The 25,357-nt window shown below is 42.6% G+C and overlaps 1 protein-coding gene across 1 annotated transcript; it reads right to left on the bottom strand.

The window, feature by feature from the left end:
* Positions 1-9,391: 9,391 nt before the first annotated feature.
* rd3 (retinal degeneration 3, GUCY2D regulator) lies at positions 9,392-24,897 on the bottom strand. The gene is made up of 3 exons (XM_078230561.1): positions 24,770-24,897; positions 18,864-19,181; positions 9,392-10,143 (listed from the first exon to the last, which is right to left on the bottom strand). The coding sequence occupies exons 2-3, from the start codon at positions 19,157-19,159 to the stop codon at positions 9,846-9,848; spliced, it is 594 nt and encodes a 197-aa protein (XP_078086687.1). The 5' UTR covers positions 19,160-19,181; positions 24,770-24,897; the 3' UTR covers positions 9,392-9,845.
* Between the last annotated feature and the right edge of the window lie 460 nt (positions 24,898-25,357).

Below are 25,357 nucleotides of genomic sequence, written 5' to 3'. Positions count from 1 at the left end.
GAGAGCCGTGGATAACCAGGGAAATTGAGGATCTGATTAAAATGAAAAGGGAGGCGTACGTTAAGTCCAGGCAACTGAAAACAGATGGAGCTCTGGAGGAATACAGAGAGAGTAGGAAAGATCTCAAACGGGGAGTTAGAAGGGCAAAAAGAGGTCACGAGATGTTCTTGGCAGGCAGGATTAAGGAGAATCCTAAGGCATTCTATTCATACGTTAGGAACAAAAGAGTTGTCAGGGAGAAAATCGGACCTCTCAGGGACAAAGGAGGGGAATTATGCTTAGAACCCAAGGGAATAGGGGAGATCCTAAATGAATACTTTGCATCGGTATTCACGAAGGAGAGGGGCGTGTTAACCGGGAGTGTCTCGGAGGGAGGTGTTGACCCGTTAGAGAAAATCTCCATTACAAGAGAGGAAGTGTTAGGTTTTTTAGGGAACATTAAAACTGACAAAGCCCCAGGGCCTGATGGCATCTATCCTCGACTGCTCAGGGAGACGAGAGGTGAAATTGCTGGGCCTCTGACGGAAATCTTTGTCGCTTCTTTGGACACGGGTGAGGTCCCTGCGGATTGGAGGATAGCGACGATGTGGTCCCGTTGTTTAAGAAGGGTAGCAGGGATAACCCAGGAAATTATAGGCCGGTGAGCTTGACGTCCGTGGTAGGGAAGTTGTTGGAGAGGATTCTTAGAGACAGGATGTATGTGCATTTAGAACGAAACAATCTCATTAGTGACAGACAGCATGGTTTTGTAAGAGGGAGGTCGTGCCTTACAAATTTGGTGGAGTTTTTTGAGGAAGTGACAAAAACGGTCGATGAAGGAAGGGCCGTGGATGTCGTCTATATGGATTTCAGTAAGGCATTTGACAAAGTCCCACATGGCAGGTTGGTTAAGAAGGTTAAGGCTCATGGGATACAAGGAGAAGTGGCTAGATGGGTGGAGAACTGGCTTGGCCATAGGAGACAGAGGGTAGTGGTCGAAGGGTCTTTTTCCGGCTGGAGGTCTGTGACCAGTGGTGTTCCGCAGGGCTCTGTACTGGGACCTCTGCTATTTGTGATATATATAAATGATTTGGAAGAAGGTGTAACTGGTGTTATCAGCAAGTTTGCGGATGACACGAAGATGGCTGGAATTGCGGATAGCGAAGAGCATTGTCGGGCAATACAGCAGGATATAGATAGGCTGGAAAATTGGGCGGAGAGGTGGCAGATGGAGTTTAATCCGGATAAATGCGAAGTGATGCATTTTGGAAGAACTAATGTAGGGAGGAGTTATACAATAAATGGCAGAGTCATCAGGAGTATAGAAACACAGAGGGACCTCGGTGTGCAAGTCCACAAATCCTTGAAGGTGGCAACACAGGTGGAGAAGGTGGTGAAGAAGGCATATGGTATGCTTGCCTTTATAGGACGGGGTATAGAGTATAAAAGCTGGAGTCTGATGATGCAGCTGTATAGAACGCTGGTTAGGCCACATTTGGAGTACTGTGTCCAGTTCTGGTCGCCGCACTACCAGAAGGACGTGGAGGCATTGGAGAGAGTGCAGAGAAGGTTTACCAGGATGTTGCCTGGTATGGAGGGTCTTAGCTATGAGGAGAGATTGGGTAGACTGGGGTTGTTCTCCTTGGAAAGACGGAGAATGAGGGGAGATCTAATAGAGGTATACAAGATTATGAAGGGTATAGATAGGGTGAACAGTGGGAAGCTTTTTCCCAGGTCGGAGGTGACGATCACGAGGGGTCACGGGCTCAAGCTGAGAGGGGCGAAGTATAACTCAGACATCAGAGGGACGTTTTTTACACAGAGGGTGGTGGGGGCCTGGAATGCGCTGCCAAGTAGGGTGGTGGAGGCAGGCACGCTGACATCGTTTAAGACTTACCTGGATAGTCACATGAGCAGCCTGGGAATGGAGGGATACAAACGATTGGTCTAGTTGGACCAAGGAGCGGCACAGGCTTGGAGGGCCGAAGGGCCTGTTTCCTGTGCTGTACTGTTCTTTGTTCTTTGTTCTTTGACACTCATAAACAAACTTTAAAGTTTATCAGATTAACTGAATTACTGTTGTAGCTTTCCGGAAGTCTCTTTTATGTTAGTGTTGTGTTTCGTATTACACATTTGGAGAATATATGGTGTCTGTCCCCTCCACCTCTAATAGCCCTGGACATTCCCACACTTGCTTAAAATGATTATGAGACTCCAGGTCCCAGAAAGGACTATCCCACTTTTCCAAATCCTATCCCTGAAATAGGGAGTCATAAAATATTCTAGTGTTCCCCATGAACTTTTGCAATGTCCAACCTCTTGTATTGCATCAATTGCTGATCCCAAATCTGGGGAGGAATCAGGAGTCGGGAGTCTTGCCTGCCGGCTGGAGAGCCAGGAAGAGACCCCACATGATCTCAGACCAATCAAGCAGTGCCAATGCCTGGCAGCAGGTCTTCCCCAATAATCAAAACCATGGGGGTAGAAAGTCAGCCTCACTTACCAAGAAGTGCCAGCAAATCAGAGGCCAGGCAGCTCTTGTGTTTGGCAGCATCACTGGACAGGCCATGGCTGCTGCCAGAAGGACAGGCACCAGAATCCCAGGATTGTGGAATGAACCAAGCCACGGGTAAGTAATGTGAGTAGGGAGGGTTTTGTGGGATGGGGTTGCAGGAAGAGGGATGCAGGGTGTGGCAGCAAAGACAGGAGGCACTTAATGGGCCCTCCCATTTCTCAATATCCCAGTACTGAGTGCCTTGGATCGACACCCATCACCCCCCCCCCTCCCCCCGGCCCCTCCCCACCTATAGACCCAAGATGACAAGCTGGCCATACAGTTTTACCTGCCATACACATCACATTGTGACAAGCTTAATGCCAGCGATAGCAGGATGAGGCCCTTAAGTTGTTATTAATTGGCCAGTTAAGTGTTTCAGTTGGTGGTGGGGAAGGAACGTCAACCATTGGCCTTCCTGCCCAGAACTTCATTCTGGGTGAGGTGAGACGGCAGCAGCGTTCTGCTATGTTACTAACATGCCTAAGGCAATGATGAAGGGTTATCTAGCCTCGGAACATTGGCTCTATTCTCTCCCCACAGAGTTTGTCAGACCTGCTGAGATTTTCCAGCATTTTCTGTTTTTGTTTCAGATTCCAGCATCCGCAGTATTTTGCTTTTATCCTAGTGTTTAACTCACTGCCACTTCTCTTCTAGGAATGCCTTCACTGAATAAGTACTGCTCTTCTCTCCGACAGAATTTCCGTTTATCTCTTTCACCCTGTGCACCGTCACTGCTTTCCTTTTCCGTCCCAGTATAAGAACATGAGAACATAAGAAATAGGAGCAGGAGTAGGCCATCTAGCCCCTCGAGCCTGCCCCGCCATTCAATAAGATCATGGCTGATCTGAAGTGAATCAGTTCCACTTACCCGCCTGATACCCATAACCCTTAATTCCCCTACCGATCAGAAATCCATCTATCCGTGACTTAAACATATTCAACGAGGTAGCCTCCACCACTTCAGTGGGCAGAGAATTCCAGAGATTCACCACCCTCTGAGAGAAGTTCCTCCTCAACTCTGTCCTGAACTGACTCCCCTTTATTTTGAGGCTGTGCCCTCTAGTTCTGGTTTCCTTTCTAAGTGGAAAGAATCTCTCCACTTCTACCCTATCCAGCCCCTTCATTATCTTATATGCCTCTATAAGATCACCCCTCAGCCTTCTAAACTCCAACGAGTACAAACCTAATCTGCTCAATCTCTCCTCATAATCTTGTGGTGAACCATAGATGGTTACCACTATGGGTACTGAACCATAGCTGGTTATCACTATGGGTACTTGTACATATGTTACTCTTGTTACTGTTGGGGTTAGGGTTGGGGTGTTCCACCTGTTAGCATTGTTCTGTGGTACACTCCGGTTGGCTCCGCCTTCCTATAGGAGTATAAAGGTCACTGAACTTCCTAGTGACCCTTTAGTCTGGGATTGTATTGTTAAGCAGTATGCTCTATTCTTGTTGCGAATAAAAGCCTTTATTCCCGGGTACAATCTAGCCTCCCGAGTGGATTAATCGCGCATCAAATCTACACCCCTCATCTCCGGTATCAACCTGGTGAACCTTCTCTGCACTCCCTCCAAGGCCAATATATCCTTTCGCAAGTAAGGGGACCAAAACTGCACACAGTATTCCAGCTGCGGCCTCACCAATGCCTTGTACAGATGCAGCAAGACTTCTCTGCTTTTATATTCTATCCCCCTCGCGATAAATGCCAACATCCCATTTGCCTTCTTGATCACCTGTTGTACTTGCAGACTGAGTTTTTGCGACTCATGCACAAGGACCCCCAGGTCCCTTTGCACAGTAGCATGTTGTAATTTTTTTCCATTTAAATAATAATCCAGTATTCGACAAGGTGTTTACAAAAACTTGCTTTCACAGCCATATTTCCTTCCTCAGCGACTGTCTCCGTCTCCGATTCACCCCACGTGGATTCCCTCATCTTCGAAATGCACCCAGGATTACAGGTATCTCCAGGACATACAACACTCCTCAGACTACTGTTCTTGCCGCATCCTGAGAGTCACGCTCAGTGCCATGCGCCGTTATATGCATACCCTCGATATCTCTCTTCAGCAGCACCGACCCACTCTTTCTCAAAGCTGTCCTGGTCCCCAAGTTTCACATAATTCTTCGTCTCATCTGATGCATTAACAAGGAACTTTTTCTCTCCCTTTTAGGTGTTAAAGGATGCAAGCTCCAACAGCTCATTGATACCAACACCTATTCAGGACCCCCCACCTCCTCTCGTCCCTCAGATCCCATCCCTCCGAACCCCAGCCCTTGATGCTCATTCACCACACATTCTGACTTTCCCCTCTCTGAGGCTGAGCGTGCTGTACCCAGCAAAGGATTCGGCTTCGTACCCTTACGTCCTCACCTCAATGAATTTCAGGTTCGACATGATGCTGAACTCTTCTTCTGCCGCCTTCGTCTCCGTGCTCACTTCTTTGGGCGGGAGTCCTCCCCCCGTTCAGCAGATCCTTTCACCCACATCCAGCATTCCCCCTCCACCTGGACCCCTCCCTCTGGCCTCTTACCCGCTCTTGATCTTTACATCGAGAACTGTTGGCATGACGTCGGCCGTCTCAATTTCTCTGCTCCTCTCAACCACTCTAACTTGTCTCCTTCCGAACTTGCTGCACTTCGCTCTCTTAGGACCAACCCTGACCTTATCATCAAACCCGCTGACAAGGGCGGTGCTGTTATCTGGCGTATGGATCTCTACCTCAGAGAGGCTGAGCACCAACTCTCAGACGCTTCCTCCTACCTCCCCATGGACCACGACCCAACCACCAAACATCAAGTTTCCAGGACTGTCAATGATCTCATCTCCTCCACAGCCTCCAACCTCATAGTCTCCCAAAACTGGACAGCCTGCTTCTACCTCCTTCCCAAAATCCACAAACAGGACTGCCTCGGTAGGCCCATCGTGTCAGCCTATTCTTGTCCCACCGAACTCATTTCCTCCTATCTTAACTCCATTCTCCCTCCTCTTGTCCAGTCCCTTCCCACCTACATCTGCGATTCCTCCGATGCTCTACGCCATATCAACGACTTCCAGTTCCCCGGTCCAAACTGTCCCTTTGTCACTATGGATGTCAAATGCCTCTATACCTCCATTTCCCACCAGGATAGCCTCAAAGCTTTCGCTTCTTCCTCAGAGGTCTGAACAATCTCCATCCACCACCACTCTCCTCCGTCTGGCTGAACTGTTTCTCTCACTCAACAATTTCTCCTTTAACTCGTCAGCTCTGACTCGAAACGTGGGCTCTTTTCTCTCTCCACAGATGCTGTCAGACCTGCTGAGATTTTCCAGCATTTTGTGCCTAAGTCAATGCTCTTCCAGCCTCCAAACTCGCCACCAGCGAGAGTACAAGATTGCGGCTGTGGTGCACGTCTGCTTTTCCTTCCTTCTAGCTTCAAGATAGATCTCATTCTCCCGACTTGGACAACAACCTTTATTCTTTTGTCTTTTCTTTCCTTGATCTTAGTTCATTGAAGATTGGCGGCTCCCTGGCATGTACAGATCAGTTTTTGTAGCCGTCTTGCCCTCTGTCCATTCACCCCTGATCTTACTCATTTTAACTTTCCCTTATTCTCTCTGTCTTAACTCTCGTATTTATTTTTGCAGCATTTTCTTCTTCATTTCCTGCAACTTTTGCAGGGGGCAGCAGTCAATAGGAAAAGCAAATAAAACGATTTGGAGCAACTCATGGTAGTTTCTGAAGAACATAACTAGGAATTTTATTGATCTGGGTTTAGGGCAATATGATGTGGAGATGCCGGCGTTGGACTGGGGTAAACACAGTAAGAAGTCTAACAACACCAGGTTAAAGTCCAACAGGTTTATTTGGTAGCAAATGCCACTAGCTTTCGGAGCGCTGCCCTTCGTCAGGTGGAGTGAGAGATGTGCTCACGAATAGGGCATACAGAGACACAAACTCAATTTACAGAATAATGATTGGAATGCTAATCAAGCTAATCAATGCTAATACAGCTAATCAAGTCTTAAAGGTAAAATTTTAAAGTCTCACTAACTGTCCTGTCTGGAGACAATACACATCTCTTTAACCTGTGCTTAATGCTCTCTCCACTCACGTTGTCTGTACCTTTAAGACTTGATTAGCTGTATTAGCATTGATTAGCTTGATTAGCATTCCAATCATTATTCTGTAAATTGAGCTTGTGTCTCTGTATGCCCTGTTTGTGAGCACATCTCTCACTCCACCTGACAAAGGGGCAGCGCTCCGAAAGCTAGTGGCATTTGCTACCAAATAAACCTGTTGGACTTTAACCTGGTGTTGTTAGACTTCTTACTGTGTTTAGGGCAATAAGCATACAAAAAGAAAACTTCCAACAGTTGAACCCCTGCACATACTTGACGTGGGGTTTGGTGGATAAAACAGTTTTTCAAAATGTCTTTTTTAAGCAAACAGGAATGGTAATCGAATCCGAATATATGGGTAAGTAAGTTTGCCATTTTTTGTGATATTTTATGGGAGTAGAAGGTGAGAGAACAGCTATCACACGGGCTGTATCTCTTGGAATGTGATTTGTGTGAAATGCTTTAGAATCATAGAATCCCTACAGTGCAGAAGGAGGCCATTCAGCCTATCAAGCCTGCACCATCAACAATCCCACCCAGGCCCTATCCCTATAACCCCACATATTTACCCTCCTACTCCCCCAACACTAAAGGGCAATTTATTATGACCAATCAATTTAACCCGCACATCTTTGGAGTGTGGGTGGAAACTGGAGCACCCGGGGGAAACCCAGGTAGACACAGGGAGAACTTAAAAACTCCACACAGACAATGACCCAAGCCGGGAATTGAACCCAGGTCCCTGGCACTGTGAGGTAGCAGTGCTAACCACTGTGCCACCGTGGCAGAATATGATTGAAGAGAGAGGTTTTGTATGATCTGATGTGAATAATGAAAATGGAAAATAATCAATTAAAATGGCGAAAGACACCAAGGCTAAAACCTAACCAGACTAAAAGGAAGATGGCAGCTTAATTCAAGACATGTCAACAAACTTGATATACACAATAGGCACAATGTATTTTATTATAAGGATATGCGTGTTACACAGTGATAAAGCATGTCAACATCCCCAGAACCATGAATGTTGAGATGCGGGTTCATGTCTACAGTTCCTAATCTATTGAGGGGAAGTGATGAGTGGCACAGGTAAATGCCAGAATAAAGGATGAGACCATTGAAAAAAAAATTATTTAGGTGAGTTTAAGCCCCATCTTTTCCCCATTTTCAGTCTGGACTGCCTCATTGGACCAGGAGAGAAAGATTGGTTATGTCATGACCTTTCCATTCCTACATGAAGATCATTGATTCAGAAAGTACATTTCTGTAGGCTACAAATAGTTCCATTAATTTTTGATCTCCTGAAAAGGAATGCAACACTTAGTTAAAATCTCCTCTCCACTCATTTGTCTTAGAAGTACCAAATCCAGTAAAAATCACGTTGAAAAGCTGGGAAACATGCTTTTGATTTTAAAGAAAATCAAACAATAGGAATTTAGGCTTTCTCCCTCATTAGGTCTTAGTTAGGAAATTGAAGGTTAAGAACTTATTGTGTTTTTTTAGAAACTTTACACACATATAAAATATATATTTAAAAAAGTATACTTCCTGTAATTATCATACTCATTCTCTCTGACAACATGCCCGTCATACTTTTGATAACGCCTCAACCATTAACAGCATAGGGAGGTGATGGCCTCGTGGTATTATCGCGAGACTGTTAATGAAGAAACTCAGCTAATGTCCTGGGAACCCAAGTTCGAATCCTGCCATGGCAGATGGTGGGATTTGAATTCAATAAAAAATATCTGGAATTAAGAACATACTGATGACTGTGAAACCATTGTTGGAAAAACCCATCTGGTTCACTAATGTCCTTTAGGGAAGGGAATCTGCCGTCCTTACCTGGTCTGGCCTACATGTGACTCCAGACCAATGTGATTGACTCTCAACTGCCCTCCAAGGGCATTTAGGGATGGGCAATACATGCTGGCCAGCCAGTGACGCTCATGTCCCACAAATGAATTATAAAATATATGTTCTAATTCACTATAAGCAATGTCACAAGATCTGGTATTATGGCTCTATATTATGTAATGAGCTCAGAAAACAACATGATTAGGAACATGTATCATATTTGTGTAGCCTTGCAATCCCTCATAGATTCTTTACTTTCTTGCTGCATTAGATTCTTTGTGATGTGGTGTATCACTTCACCATCAATACCACTCAGTAACAGGCTACAAGATGCACAGGTGCAGTCTAGGATAGATTTCCTGGGTAATTTTTCTCCTTTGTGGGGGGATGTCTGACATACACTTGGCACCTGATTTCTCTACAGTGCAGCAAAGATTGGGAAAATTAAAGACATGAACGAAAAGCATCTTTACATGTCAGATTGGTCATCCAAACCATAACCATTGAGTCTGTTGCATGTTGAACCAGTTTACCTTCCCTTTTCCTACCTCCTCACCCATTTGAAGAGTTTTCTGGTGATTACGTTTCAAGAACATCAATGGTGGGTGAGTGGCTTCTTAAAAGTTCTATTTACTAAGTAGTTAGCGACATTAATAAACACATTAACACAAGGAGAAGTGCTAGCTTTATTGCTTTCAATGCTTTATGATGATTGAGGAAGGTTAGAGGAACCTTCTGTGTAGAAGTCACATCATTGCTGACTCTGGAATATTATTATTTCATGAAATCTGACGGCAGTGAAAATAAAACTGATTCCAAACTGTCCAAATTACTTAAGCTGCAGTGTGTGATCGAATGCAAAACACATTTGAAAATGAATAGCATTTGATTCTGGATTTTTTACTCGACTGTGCAGGCTATGAAAAGGATTGCTGAGAATGCTTACAGTGCTAATGGATTTTTAATAATGCTCAAAACAAATCTCCCGTAGTATCCAATAACATATTCTAATAAATCACAATTACTCACAGTGGGGTTCAATGGGAGTGCAGCTGGCATTCAATGGCATTCCATCGCAGTATAAAACGGGCAGCTATGTCACTATTGTCCATTTCACACTTTAGCAAGAAGCACATTTCGCCAACATGGTGTCAAGAATAAACCACTCAAATTCTCATTTGATAGCTCGCAATTGCAAATGTTAATGACATTCATGGGCAAGCCATACACATTCACAGCAGTCACATTGCTGTAAAGTAAATATCAATCTAAAATTTAATAATTAATTATGATCTAATCACCTCTATACAATCATTTTGGTTAGAAAATGATCAACCCTGCATTCCATCAGAACTCTTTAGCAGTTTTGAACTCCGGCATACTCCATATTCTTCTGGCTGACACAAAGCCTTGTTCCACATTCTCTGAAACTGTCTTGATGTTACTGCTGAAAGGATAGATCCTCACTCGGGATTTAAATATCATCATGGAGAGACTCAAAGTCCGTTTCTTGTTCCATTGCCTGGTCAGCTTCTTTGTATCTTGATCTTCCTTCATTTGCTCAAAAGCATCCTGAAGAACAGATCGGAATAATTGAGACACTTCCTGCACCTCTGGCTCATATTCAGTGATCGCCTGGCGAAACCTGGATAACAATTGGAAATCTGAATTAAAATGTGGAATTAAGTGATCATGCGTAGGAACCATGCTCCTTGGCAGTGCAGGTTGGAGAGTTAACATTCCTAGGTTCACCCATAGTTCCCCACTGGGAGTGCCAAGTTTACTTCTATTTGTCAACAGCAGGTATGTTAAACCAAGGCTACACTACTAAAGACATCAGAATCAGCCTTGGTACATTGAATTAGAAAGCAAAAAAATCAGCCGTGAGAATAGGGAAGAACATAGCGGAAAAGAAAAAAATGAAAAAGAGCTGAATTGTTTTGTGAGAAGCTATAGCTGCTGGTATGTCTAACTAAAGATCAGATAAGAAAGAATTTTGTGCCATTTCCCAATCCTGTTGGAGCAACTGAATTGGAAAAATCAGCCAGATGTTCCCGAATGTGTTGGATAAAAGTATGTGGTCAAATCATTGAAACTTGAAGCAAGCAAATATTAAGTACTGCACACAAGATGGAAAAGGAAATGTATGCAACAAATGATGTTGAAACATCAGGAAATATCAGAAAAAAACATCTTTGTAGGCTTGACGCTAAACCAGTACAAAGCATAATCAACAAAGCCAGTTGAATATTGAACCACATAGCAAATCCAGTTACATATAAGTCAGGGGACATTATAGCAACCTGTACAGTGCTGTGTTCAGACTACCTCATGTTCCGCATCCAGCTCTAACTGACAAGACAGTCAAATGTCACTACCATGGGTGATCCTCTAACAATGCTAAAGTTCTTAAATTTCCTCCGACTGCATGCATTTGCTGTTGTCACTATTTTGTTGCCCTTGTGACATTTGTTAACAACTGAAGTAGCACTTCCGTTACATTTAATGAAATCTTTCATGGCATTGATCAACCAGGTCAGAGGATCACTGTTTTATAATGATATGGATATCAGCAAAGTTTGGTGAGAAACAATGGTCCAATTTTTCCATCGGGTCAGAGATACATTCCTAGTTGGGAGTGCAGCACCCCCTCAAGGGAATTGGACAGGACACGGGTACATCCTGTCCCAGCTCAGCTTGCAAATTTTCAACTGAACCTGGGGCAAGGGGAGCACCCAAACAGAAACCATTACCTAATATGGTGTAGGACCAAAGTCTTCCTCAGTCTTAGCTTCACTACCATTCAACAGCTAGATTATTAATAAATGGAAGAGTCCAATCTGGTAACTAGGCAGTTTATTGGCCTACTAGACCCCAGAAGTACTTCAAAGGCCTTCTCAGATTAGCCTTTCTACCAGGAATGCTCATCCACCCTTGTTGCTGCTTCTATTTAAATTACATGATCATCCCCTATCCCTTAATAGTCCAATGTGATCCAATTTGGAGATTATAAGCATTTACCTTCTCTTCACAGAGAATACCTTGATGTTCTCTCTGTTACAAGGGTAGACTGTAGACTGTGAGATATTGCTGATTTTTCATGCTGCCGCTTGAAGGAGCCTGTTGCATAAAAACTAAGCGCTACAGTAAACTTGATTTGAGACTCAAATGGCTGCAGTAAGTAGCTTAGCTCAACGAGAGTCTCCTTTCTGAAATTTAGAGATCTAAGGCATTACTTGCCTGAGAAGTTGAGATGGGAGAAGTGCTCCCTGAACACCTGCCTTCCATTCAGTGCACTCCTTTCCCCAACTGTTAATTCTCTCTCCTCATTGCTTCCCTTCATCTTCCAGCCCCAAAGTCAGCCCTGCCAGAGTACCCAGGACTCCAGTGAAACTTCTTTAAAAGCACACAAAATCTTCCTGTCAGTAGTCAGAATTACGTTTCCACAGTCAAAAAACAGTCCAACAAGCATCCAAAAGTTTGCTAACAGTCTCCTTCATTGCCAAACCAACTAATCTGTCCATATGGGTTGAGCCCTGGGAATAGCACAGCTAAATGGCTCTTCATGCCTGGTGGTCTATGATTGTTGGGTAAGTTTAACACGTGACAAATCAGACAAGTCAGCGCAACATCACAAAAAAACGTCCAAGATGTATAATGCTTTATTAATCATTTTAATGAGCGTGTAATCTATTTCTGGCATGCACTCTGAGAACTTGCAGAGCAATCTGGTTTAATGTGATAGTCAACACACTTCAGGCGCATAGTGAATGCACATAGCCCACCTGCCATATTGAATATTTAGGTGCCTGGTTTGTGCCTGAAAAACGGGCAGTGTGCCATTGAGTCTATTGTACTTTATATGGTTTAACTCTCCTTACAGGACACTGTATGCTCTGTGGGTAACACCATGAAAGATCTGTCAGTATTTTTAAAAAGTTACACTTAATCATAAAAGCTTTGGGAAAACAAATTGCTTGTGATTTCAAAGATAGAGCTTTTGAAGACATATGTCTATATTTGTACATAGAACAATTAATCTATTGTCATTGATGTTGCTCCGTGGCAACATACATTGTTTCACTCAGTCAAATACACAATGAAGCACGGTTGGATATATAATAAAGACGCAACAGAATTGTTCCTGAACTTTCAATGCATTATGATCCTTTGAAATTGTGACTCAATTGTTCTGACCTTTGAAATTGTGATTCAATTGTTCTGATAATACAGAGCCATCAGATAGCCAGTTACACCAATCATGTAGTAAATTAAAGATTTTACATTTGTTACTTCTCATGTTAGTCTTTCAAATGCTTTGAGTCATCAGGGAGGGCAATACTACTCAAGATAAGGATTATGTTTTGCAGAAGAATGGAAAACTGTGCTGTGTGATTGTATCGTAATGCTTTATTTTACTATACACCATGTGCCACATTTCTGAGATTGCTCCCTGTTCAGAAGAGTAAGTTAGCATACTACTCAGTGAGGGATTTATAACATACTTCATTTTCGGTAAGAGAATTTTATAATTAGACCATGCAAGCATTTTCTCCAAAAAGAGCAAGTGTTACCATGAAAGATCCTTTGAAGAACTGGAAGGCTTTGCATTTTGGGCTAAGTACTCGGCCCATTGTCTGCAGGAATGACTGGACCAGGTGAAAGATGTGGTCTTATATGTTGGAGAATGTAAAGAAGGTGGCATATTACTGCTGATTGGTCAAGCTATTGTGTTTGTAAGATGCCGTTACATGTCTGCATTCTTGCTGCTCATAGGACAGCTGGACAGAATGAATGAATAGATAGCAATGTGACTCTTGAGTAAGGATAGCCAGATGTCACTGGTGAGAAGGCAACTGTGTTGGGGTATAGTGTGGTATTGGTAGATCTCTATGACCTCCCAGACACATCATGTATACCAGTGCATGATGGATGAGATAAGTCGAGAGTTGGACCACTGAATGTAAATAGCTGACTTGCCCCATTCACTATGTTTGAAGCAAGCTTAATGTTCCATGAGTCTAATGTGCAGGCTAGCACAGCTGGGCACCTTTGCTCCTATTTTAGATGAGTGGGCAATAGCATGATGTGCTATAATTTTTTGGTTTATAAAGATGGAGTGGAGCTTCTCAAATGAGTTTAGTCAGGCTTCTGCAAATGTTGATTTGAGTATATATTGTAGTCTGTGTGAGGTGGAATTGATGTACAGGAGGCTGACTCTGGTCTTAATGGAAGTAGTTGTCATGGAACAAGTAACAGGTGAAGGAGTGTTAATCTTATATCAAAGGAATACATTGAGTCGGAGTGGAGACAGGATACAACTTCTTGTTGTAGATGTTTCCTGTCACTTATGGAGTAGACTCTTCTAATGAGGATGTTTGAAACTGATTGGAAGGTGGATGGATGATGGAAAGATCAGTAGCCCAGGTATCTGTCAGAGTGAGTGGGTTTAGGGAAGACTTGATGAATTGGTGTGCTGTTGTGACACTTGATGCGAACATCAAAAAATGATATTGAAATTTGATGTCCAACTCCATGGAAAATTTAATACTCAGATTTTGATTATAGGATACTATGAACTTCCCTTCTATCATGTTGCCATACAACAAATCTGTCCTGGGTATGTCAAAGCCAGGGTTCAGGTTGAAGTCCAGCTGATCAAAGTGCTACTTGTTCAAACTCTCCCATAATTAGGTTTAGTGACAATTGGTGACAATGGAAATCCCATAGCAGCACCAACTATTTGTTTGAAATACAAACCCCACCATTGGAATGATGTTGAGTTTAGGCAGATCAGTAGAAGATCATGGGGGTGATTCTCCCAAAAAAATTCGAAATGCTGAATTTGTGTAAAAACTGAAGTAACTCTCGCAGATTCTTTTAGCGGGATTTTCAAAATGAATCTCCCACACTCTGGGCACTGCAGAGTGCCCTAGCGAGATTCACATTGAAAATCAGTGGGCGGGGTCTATTCCCGCTGGAGAGGCCATCAGCATAGCGCTGAGTGGGCCGCTGCGCATTCGCTAATCTGTCAGTGCCAAAATCGATGCATTCCCAGTAGCTCCGCACTGCTGGTCTCCCGATTGTTGGCCAGCCCGACCGCTGGCAAGTCCCTCTGACACCCCCAAACCCCCGATCGCAGGCCAGCCCCGATGTTTTCCCCCACCAGCCCTGATCTCCCCACCTTCCCCCCCCCCCCCCAAACTGGATGGCCAGCCATGATCATCCCCTTCCCTCTCTCTGACTGCGATCCATTTGCAGAGTGGCAGTGGGGCCCCCCACCACCCATCGATCACCCCCCACGGGGCCCCCCACTAGGCCCCGCCCTCTCTGGCCCCACCCCCTTGCCACTGCCCGATGCCCGCTGGGTAGTGCCAAGGTGCCCATTGAGCATTGCCAGTTTGCCCCTTGGGCAGTACCAGGAGGTCAGGCTGACACTGCCCAGGGGGCGCTTCCCCCTTACCCCTGACCTCCTGGGGGGCCTCAATGGCCTCTGTTCCCTCCAGCGGGCTCAACCATCAGTTCCCCATTTGTGGGCAGCTGTTGTAAACTCCACTGCAGTTACATGAAAAATCTTCATCTGGGAGATCCGTGGAGGCCGTGGCGCCCAACGGGAAGTCCACAAAATGGCCTCCGCTGATGTCTCCCAGCCTGACCTGGGAGAATCACCGCCCCCCTCCACCCCCCTCCATAGCTTTGATCTGGTGAATATAACAATTCTGTTGAGTAAGAAGAAGTCTTCTTCTAAACATTGTTTGATGATAAGACAAACTCTTGAAATGGGTACATTGCTGAACAGTGTCTCAACATTGAAACTGACCATTGGATTTGATTGTGTGCTGTATCCTCTTAATGAAATGTTTAGAGTTAATTTATCTGGTGTGTGGATTCCCCCACTAGCGGCTGGAGAATTCTGGTTATATATTAAGCTGTCCTGTATGGTGGAGCACATTTATTGGAGATGATGGGCTGGATTTTCCTGTGGGCTTGGGAAATCCTTACCTGCACAATGTTACACCTTCCGAAATGCAGACCCGAGCCATGTATGACTTTGGCTGGGATTTTTGTCTTTTCACACAGGGGTCAGGTTTGCAGTCAATTTTGTTAGCCATGACGGAGTTTTCTGAGGAGTTTGGGTGCAGGGGCAGGCCATTTAAAAGGCCCGCCTCAGTTCTCCCACACAATGGCCCAACTATCAACATCATTTAAAAGGCCCCATAAACCTCACCCCTCATCTATCCTTAAGCCACCTCAAAGCCCCTCAGATCACGCATGCCCCCTCAGATCCCCATTCCATCTCCATGCACTCATGACAGCGGAAACTGACAGAACCTTTTTTTACATTACTTTAATGCATTATTACATTTCCCCACTGGAAGAAGTACTGTAATGCATGCCAACACTTATACAATGGCAGTTAAAATAAGGGTCAACTCACCTTCGCAGGACAGATCCCTATAATGAATTACAATATTAAAAATACTTCTACATTACAATATTGTATCTACTAGTGACATTGTAACTTACCTTTCAGGGTGTTCCTGATTCCTCAACAAGCTTTCCCTAATGGTCATAAACTCTTCAACAAGGTTCACTTTGCTAGGTTTTCCAAGATTCACACCAACACATCAAAATTGCTTGCAGGAGGAAATACAATTTTCCTGTGGTCCTTACAATGGGGACCCAGTGATGCATGTGTATTTTGCAACCAAGGCCTTCCCACCTACAAAAGGGCCACATGACCATGGTGTGGAAAAAAAACTAAGTTCAGCATTTCATGATCTGATTTGCACTTTTATTGGGAGATGAAAATCAGGCCCCATAGGTCTTAATGGAGTGTCTGGTTTGTGTGTCTTGGGTTGTCTGAATGTAATCAGACAGGAAGATGTGGTATGAAGTTTATTGTACAAAGGCTTGGATAGAAAATTATCCCTGTATACAGGGAGCAACTTGCTATTGATTTTCCTCTCCATAGCTGGAGTAGGATCTCGGGGGAGTTTCTGTCAGTATCCGTGTTGAGAAGGTATTGACTCTTGTTTATATACTCCCCTTGGTCCATGATGACTGTGACTAACCCTTGTCAGCAGTAAGTAAATGAACTGAAGCATCTGAAGAAAGGTCATTAGGTGCTCCTTTCTCTGCCTTGTTGATGTTGAATTTGAGTGGTTTTGCTGTGGAAAGAGCTCAGTAATTCAGAATTGTATGTTATCTGCTGCCTCTCAGTTAAGTATCCTAAGGCTTGTTTCAGTCTGTAGGATAATCTCCTTAGTAGAAATATTTACTTAGGAGCTACTGTAAAGTTTAGGACTGGAACCTGCTCTTCAGTCAATGTTCGTTTCCACTGACTAAGTTTGACAGCAGTCCTATTAGAAGAGTTTGTTGTCTTTGTAGATAGTTGTTGTTTGCTTAAATCATGTTGAACCTTGTTAAACCTTATCAACTTGTTAAACCTCTTGACTCTTTTGGTGCAGGTTGCATGAAACACATTCTGGAAAGAAACTGCACTTAATTCCTTAATTTTGTTGAGGCCCTGAAATGGCCTCAGACTTTGATGTGGAAAATGTCTGTGTTAAGGGGATGATGTTAGTATCTGGTGTAACTGATATGTTCTTTAAGGACTCTATCATAGTACGTCCAATGACTGATGGGGAATAAAAACTCCAAACAAAGTTAATCTTAGCAAGAATTAGACAATAAATGCTCCTGTTCTTTAAGTGACATAAGAGATACAAAGCTCAGTTGGGATTTTGGCTCCATGGAGCCATAGAATCCTTTCAGTGCAGAAGGAGGTTATTCAGCCCATTGAGTCTGCACCAAACTCTCCGAAAGGACATCTTACCCAGGCCCACCACCCCGCCCTATCCCCATAACCCAGCGCATTTATCATGGCTTATCCACCCAATCTACATGTCTTGGGACATTAAGGGGCAATTTAGCATGGCCAATCCACCTAACCTGCACAACTTTGGACTGTGGGAGGAAACCAGAGCAACCGGTTTCTCTGGTTTCAGACATGGGAAGAACATGCAAACTTCACACAGACAGTCACCTAAGGCTGAAATTGAACCTAGGTCCCTGTGCTAATCACTGTGCCACCAATCAACAATGAACAGCTTTGGAGAAACACTATTCCCAACTTCCAGGAAGGTCTTTACATCCAGAGTATCACATGCTAACCTAGGTCTAGAAATGTGTGTAGTCTTAAGATAAATGTTTTGAAACAATAATAAACAAAGTTAATTGTCAGACATAATACTGACTCTATCTTTTCAAATCTGAAAAAGGGTAAAAGAATTATCCTAATACATTCCCTCTACCTCTTTACAGCCTCTGTTCTTCTCCATCAAACTGGTAGCAGTCATTTTCCATCACAAGCTGGGAAACCCATAAGCACACTAAGCAGTCTATAACATCGTAAATGTATTGAGAAACAAATTGCCAGATCCAGAAGTATTGTCGTGAAACCATTAAAGAATTAACATGAGGTTACAAACTGGGTATCGCAATCACATGGAATTAACTGTTGTATACAGGGATAATACCTCAAGGGTGGCAAAACGTTGTCAAAGATAGATGGATAGCCAGATATCCAAGATCCAAGCATAGGGGTGGACATGGGAAAGTAAGCCTGAGGATCTGTGGTTTTAAGCACAAGCAACCCATACTTGGAAGTGGTGGTGGGTGGAGTAATGAAGTGGCCTATGGAGATGTGTACATAATACATGATAATTACTCTAGGAAATCCAGTTCTTGATGAATAGATTTCAGCATTTACACTAGGTCAAAGGCTGGCAGATCTTCACAATATGTAAAGAAGGGTCATACCCACTATGGTGGGCTTCCTTGCAGCTTGGTCTGTTTGGGTCCACCTGGTTGCATTTGCACATATTCCAAGATGCTGCCTCTTTCTACCAATGCTGCATATTGCTAAAAGTGATTGGACACAGCAGCTTCTCAGCCGAGCTGTTACGCTTCATTCTGAATGCGGGACACTATACTCACAGCTTGCAAGTGGAAAGCTGGAAGTTAGCAAGGTTCACCGCCACAAAGACCCTTGAAACTTAGGAGAGGGAATCCATAAGACATCAAAGTAAAGATAACTGCAGCTCTGTATTGAGCAGAAAGATGTTATTGGAGCTCCAAGCTAGAAAACATTACAGTGAACCATGTATTTATGAGCCAATAATATTCAGTGTAGCTTCATATACTGAAATATTGAGTGTTTGACAGTTTCTTCTTTCCATTGTCCAAATATTAGTTCTTTTTTAAGACCTTTTATCAGTTTAGTTTGTGCAAATTTGTTGATTATTAGAAAGATCCATGTTATTCATATACAAACTAAATATCAGACTGCAGCGACATTACCTGAGTACCACAGGTCCACAGTAAGAAGGGTGGATTTTGGAACAAGCTTCTTCAAGTTCTAACCTTTCCACTGGGGACAGCTCATAGCTATGTTTGGGGTGACTGATGAGCCAGTTGTAGTCTACGCCTGTTTTTATCCTCCTGTACTCATCTTCACGCTCTCTCTGCATCTTCTCCGTTTGTTTAATCTGCCAGTTAAGCTCCATCATGAGGGTCTCGATGATCACATCTGTGGGGTTCCTCTGGGAGTACCTTTGATAAGATTCATTCCATTTAAACCAGGAAGGTATTGACATTGTTCACTGATGATGCTGTTTTCTGAAAGTACATAAAAGGAAATGTAGTGATCTAAACAATTCTGCTTTAAGACATATTAGAATTCTTTACCTTTTCTAGCACAACCAGTGAAGCCAACTATGATAACTAAACATTCAGTAACTGTTCTTGATGGAATCTGAACTCCTTGTTTAGGAACTGGATGAAGTACTCTTTTATGTGAATACATAGGAAGGTAGCATAGCAGTAATGTTACTGCATGGGTAATCCAGACACCCGGACTAATGCTGTAGAAATATGAGTTCGAAACTCACCATGGCAGCTCGCCACTCAGTTGTATCAAACCACTGCACAAAAGTTGAACAAGAGTTCAAACTAGACAGACCACCCAGCATCAACTTAGGGACTGGAAATGACAAAGCCACACCCTGCCCAGCCATCCCTGCAAAGTCGTCTTCACTAACATCTGGGGACCTGTGCCAATATTGGGATAAGTGTCCCACAGACTAGGCAACAGCCTGAAATGGTCATAATAACAGAATTCTACCGACAACAAAGGTCTCAGGCTCCTTCATTGCCACACAATAAGAGCTGGCAGAAACAGTGGTGTACAGTTGGAAGCCCTGAAAGTCCTTGAGAGTGACCTTGGATCTCCTGGAATCTCATGGCATCGGGTCAAACCTGGGCTAGGAAATATCCTGCTGATTATCATCTTCTGCCCTTCATCAACTGATGAATCAGTACTCCTGGTACTCTCCATGCTTTGAAGCTCAGACTATTGATCTTAACCTGGATTTGCGTCTACAGAACATATTTCCAAAGTTTACAGATAACACAAAACTGGAAAATATAGTAAGCAGTGAGGAGGATAAAAACAGACTTCATGATGCCATTGGTGAAATTAACGGCCAAACAAATGGTGGATGAAATTTCACATAGAACAAAGTGAACTGATTCATTTTGATAAGTTGAATGAGTCGAGGTACTATAAGGGAATGCAGAAACAAAGAGACCTGGGAATGTACGTACATTAGTCTTTGAAAGTGGCAACACAATTTGAGAAGACTGTTAACAAACATATGGGATCTTTGACTTTATAATCAGAGAGTACTTAAGCACAAAATTCCTGCTAAACCTTTATCGAATAACAGTCAGGCACCAGCTGGAATATTGCAGCCAATACTAAGCACTCTGCTTTTATAATGGTTTTGTTTCGAGGACTTGGCGAGGGTGCAGGGTAAACTTGAATAGTACCAGCAATGAAAGACTTCCATTACTTGGAGAAGAGAAAGTAAGGAGAAGTTGTTTCCTGTCACAGAATGATCGGCAACCGGAGGAGACCGATTTAAGTTAATCAGAAAATTAATCAGAGGCAACACGAGAATAAAGAAATTATGCAGTGAGTTATGATGATCTGGAATTCAGTGTGTGAAAGCAAATTCATTCATAACTTTCAAAAGGGAATGGGATGATATTGGAAAGGAAAAACACAGAGCGACGGAGAAAAAAACTGGGAGGTGAGAGCAGCTGGATAGATTTCGCAAAGACCTAATGCACCATGATAGACTAGAGGGATTCCTTCGGTTCTGTACTCTTCTAAAATTCTATCATTCTATAGGTCAAGCAAAGCTGATTTTGAAATTATGCTTGAAGAACTTGACCATTCTTCCAGATAAAAGAGTTTTAGTAATATTGGCTATTAATAAGATCAGGAATCTTTCCTTTGGTATTTGAAGTGTAAATATGGTAAACACAGATATGTGTATGAGTGCAGAAGAGTAAAATTTAATTGAGTAAAAACATAAGTGATGGCCAGAATAAAAAGTTATTTTGATATTATTTAAATCACACTGTAGACTCAAATCTTTATCCTCTCAGAAAACACCATTGACTGATATTAATAGAATCTGGTTAATGGATTTATTGTATTTCAAAGACATCTCTTGAGAAGTTCATGAAGACTTGAAAAGAAACAAACTAGTTGGTTATTTGCCTCTTTAATAATTGGTTTGGTTAATGTATGATTTTGTTAATTTCACAATTATAAAATATGTATGTATCATTATATAAAGTCTTCACCCTTAATTAATTACATCACAATTTAAATGAAGATTAAGTTTTTAAATTAATTTAATTTTTATTCTTCCAGTTTTCCTTTTCCTGTAGGCATTAATTAACTCATGTAACATCAATGGTCTAGTAATCATTCTTCCAAATGCTTACTCCTCTTATGTAAATCTCGATGGTGAATAGCAGTGCCTGTTGGCTAATATCCACACAAATAACAAAATTCTGGAACACACACCCTAAAAGCATTTTGGGTGTATCTGTGCCACATGACTGCAGTGCTTCAAGGAGGTGGTTCACCATCACCTTCTCAAGGGCAATTAGGAATGGGCAATAAATGCTGGCCTAGCATCTAGCAACCATCTTCAGCTGCATCACAAGAATGAATTTTTTTTAAAAACACAAACATATTTCTTAACTCATGATTGAGGAGTAGATGCCAATGGCTAGGCTGCAGACCACCCCCAACTATTTTTTCTGAAGAATTAACTGTCTGCAGCACAATTAGCATTTCCTCACCAATGGCATCAATGACCCAATTGTTCAAGCACCAGCACAAAGGCAGCAACTTGGGGAAAAGTAGCTCCTGCATTAGAAGTGCTTTCAGTGAACTGAGCACTAGTGAGAACAAAGACTAGGATGCGGAAGGATGGTACCAATGATATTCAGCAAACATCCTCACTTCTGACCCCATGATGGAGGGAAGCAGCTGAAGATGGTTGGGCCTAGGACATTACCCTGATGAATGCCTGCAGTGATCTCCTGAGACGGAGATGATTGGCCTCCAACAGCCATTTCCTTGTGCTAGCTATGCCGCCAACCTGTGGAGAACTTGCCCTGATTCTCATGTGAAGACCAGTATTCCATTAGTTATTTTCAGTAACTGTTCAGGGCATTGGAATCATCTACATGCATTGACCCCCAATTTTCTTTGGACCTACACTGTTTCTAGCTTTTCACTATTTAAAAAGCACTCTGTTCTATAATTTCTAGGTCCAAAGTTGACAACCTCACACTTGCCTACATTGAAATTCATTTGTCACAGGATTTCCCATTCATTTAATCTATTAACACTTCTTTGTAAATTTATGCTCCCATCTGCATTGCACACAATCCTAACTATCTTTGAGCCATCAGAAAACTTGGAGATATGTGGTTTTCTATTCCATTACCTTAGTCATTAATAAATATGATGAACAGTTGTGGACACAACTCATCCTGTTAATTAAAGTGCTTGCCCATTATCTCTAATCTAATCTCCTGTTCAGTTAATTTCCTAACCAGGTCAATAATTTGCATTCAGTTGCATGCGCTTCATCTTCAGCTATAACTGTCTTATGGGGGATTTTATCAAATGTCTTCTGGAAGTCCATATAAATAAAATCCATAGACATTAACCGGTGCACTATTTCAATTTCCTCTTCAAAAGTTCAAGCAGATCAATCAGGCATGTTTTATCCTTGTCAAATTAATGCTGGTTCTCTCTGATCAGGAACAAAAGATCTTGCATTTATATAGCATTGACCATTGGATGTTTCAAAGAGCGTTACAACCAATGAACTATTTTTATAGGATCATCAATGTCATAATGTCAGAAACATGGCAGCCAATTTGTCACACAAACAGCAATGTGAAAATAACCAGATAATCTGTTTCTGTGATGTCAATTGAGGGATAAATATTGGCCCGGATATTGGAATTATTCCCCCGCTCTTCCTGGTAATAGTGCCATGGGACTTTCTACATCCACTCAAACGGGCAGTTGGACTTTAATTTAATGTCTCACCCGATAGCTGGAATCTCCAACAAAGCAGCACTCACTCACTACTGCACTGGAGCATCAGTATTGATTTTTGTACTCAAGCCCTGGAGTGGGTCTTGAACCCAGTAAATCAGAGGCTAACATAGAGCTATCAACTAAGGTCATTTTATTCTTAATTCTAGTAATTTCCCAAAAGCAGAGGAGAGACTAAATGGTCTATAACTAGCTAAAGTTAAAAGTTTATTTATTAAAGTTTATTTATTGATCACAAGTAAGGCTTACATTAACACTGCAATGAAGTTACTGTGAAAATCCCTTAGTCACCACACTCCAACGCTTGTTCGGGTCAATGCACCTAATCAGCACATCTTTCAGACTGTGGGAGGAAACCGACGCACCCAGAGGAAACCCATGCCGACACAGGGAGAACGTGCAAACTCCACACAGACAGTGACCCAAGGGAATCAAACCCGGGTCCCTGCGTTGTTAGGCAGCAGTGCTAACCACTGTGCTAGCTCTTTCTGAGCTTTCTTCAATAATAAAGTAGAATATTACAATCTGAAGGAAACTCCCCAAAAGCAAGAACTTTAGAAAATTATAGTTAGGGCATCTACAATGTTCTTACCTACTTCCTTTAAAACCATGCGATGGAAACCATTTGCTTTCGTGGATTTGCCATTCCTTTGTGTCATACTTTTCTTCAGTGCTGTTACTTTGCTCATATTAATTTTGGTGAATCCCTGACCCCGATTCAATCTCAGTATCCTTGGAATGGCCAGCATGCTATCCCTTCCCTCTACTGTAAATAGCGATGCAAAGTAATTATTCAGCACACCCACCATTTCCTTATTTCCATTATCAATATCACTTAGCACTTTTCAAGGGACCCACAGTGTTCCCGACTACCCTCTTTTGCCTAACTCAATTGTGAAAAATGTTGCGTTGATTTGGTTACCTCTTGCAACTTTCTTTTCATATCCCTTTTTTGTAGCTCTTATCAGTTTTATCCTTTGTGTCTTTCCCGCACGATAGGATCTGTGTTGACGTTTTGCGTTTGCACATTTTTTTCTTTTCAATTTGATGTCACTACTTTAATCATCCGTGGCTGTTTTGCAGAACTCTTACCTCTAATGGGGTTAAAATTGGTCTGCACCAGGTTAAATTCTTTTTTTAGCTCCCACCTTTCCTCTGTCATTTTGCCCATTAACAGATTTGCCCAGTTCACTGTGAACTGTCTCTGTCTCGTCCCATTGTCGTATTTAAATCTAGAATCTCAATCGCTGTTTCACTTTTCTTTCTCTCAAGAACTATGTGGAACTTGACCATTCGCTATTGGATAGGTTTTTGGAGCAAGCAAGGAATGGATTTGAGTTTTCCGGGTCCATTCTGAGCATTGGCTTTGTAACTTTAAAAATGGAATAAAATTATACTACCAGACGACTAACGAAGTGAAATCTGCCCCCTTGTTGGGGGCATTGTTGCAGAAAACTAGCCTGAAGACTCAAGAAATTCATTACCGTTATGAAGATATTAGCTAATGTACACTCATTATTAGACAAAAATAAATTATTCCATTATGGATAATAAATATTGCTTTATAAGAATCGTTATTTAATGTGTTTTTTAACTTATTTTTCCTCTTCCCCCTTCGGTATTAACACCAAAAGATAGACCTCAATTTGAAATGGAACCAAACAAAACAAAAGGTTAAATAATTGACAACTGACAGTTATTTCAGCAGACAGAGCAGATGAATCCACAAGCACTAACATCATAGGCAATAACAAAATGCATCACTTACTCTAGTTAGAACAGGTGCAGTCCTTCACGCCTGGATGTGCTGAGACGCAGCGACATCCAACCTGAGCCCGTGTAGCTGACCCCTGAGTATTAATGTTCGGTGTGAGCGTGATGGGAGAACCAGGTCTGGGCGCGGGGGGGGGGGGAGTACGGTAACAACCCTCTTGCTCTGGACCTGTTGCCTCCGTTTTACCATCACGAAGATGATTCACTGGTGAAGCCCTCACTCTTCCTATTATGAGTTGCGGTTGCCATAGAGACTGTCTAATAAGCCGATTTCCACAAATAAGCTTTGTCTGTAGCGAACAATGTTGCGCAACCTTGGGTGGAAGGGGGCTGGCTGGAGTTGCAGGCATGGTGTGGTGAGGTAGGTAACAACACAAGGATTAATACACATTGATACAAACGGAATTAATCATCTTTATCTGGTTGGATCAGAATGCATTTGGGACATGATTCATTAAGCAGAAGTCACCAGTTGCTCCCCAGATCAAAAGGTGAAGAGTTTGTGGTTTTCTAGAATCGAGTTGATGAAGAGGTTGAATTCTTGTTTCAATATGTTGAGTTTTCCTTCAGCTTTTAACCGGCT

This window comes from Mustelus asterias, chromosome 15 (genome assembly GCF_964213995.1).
Source record: "Mustelus asterias chromosome 15, sMusAst1.hap1.1, whole genome shotgun sequence".
NCBI lineage: Eukaryota > Metazoa > Chordata > Chondrichthyes > Carcharhiniformes > Triakidae > Mustelus > Mustelus asterias.
This window is presented reverse-complemented; position numbering and strand designations above follow the sequence as displayed.

Bases quoted from the DNA above. Each gene is read 5' to 3' on its own strand.
- rd3 (XM_078230561.1), bottom strand. From the start codon at position 19,159: ATGTCAATACCTTCCTGGTTTAAATGGAATGAATCTTATCAAAGGTAC. The intron at 10,144-18,863 runs GTAATGTCGCTG...ATTGTTATCCAG, and splicing joins TGTGGACCTGTGGTACTCAG to GTTTCGCCAGGCGATCACTG.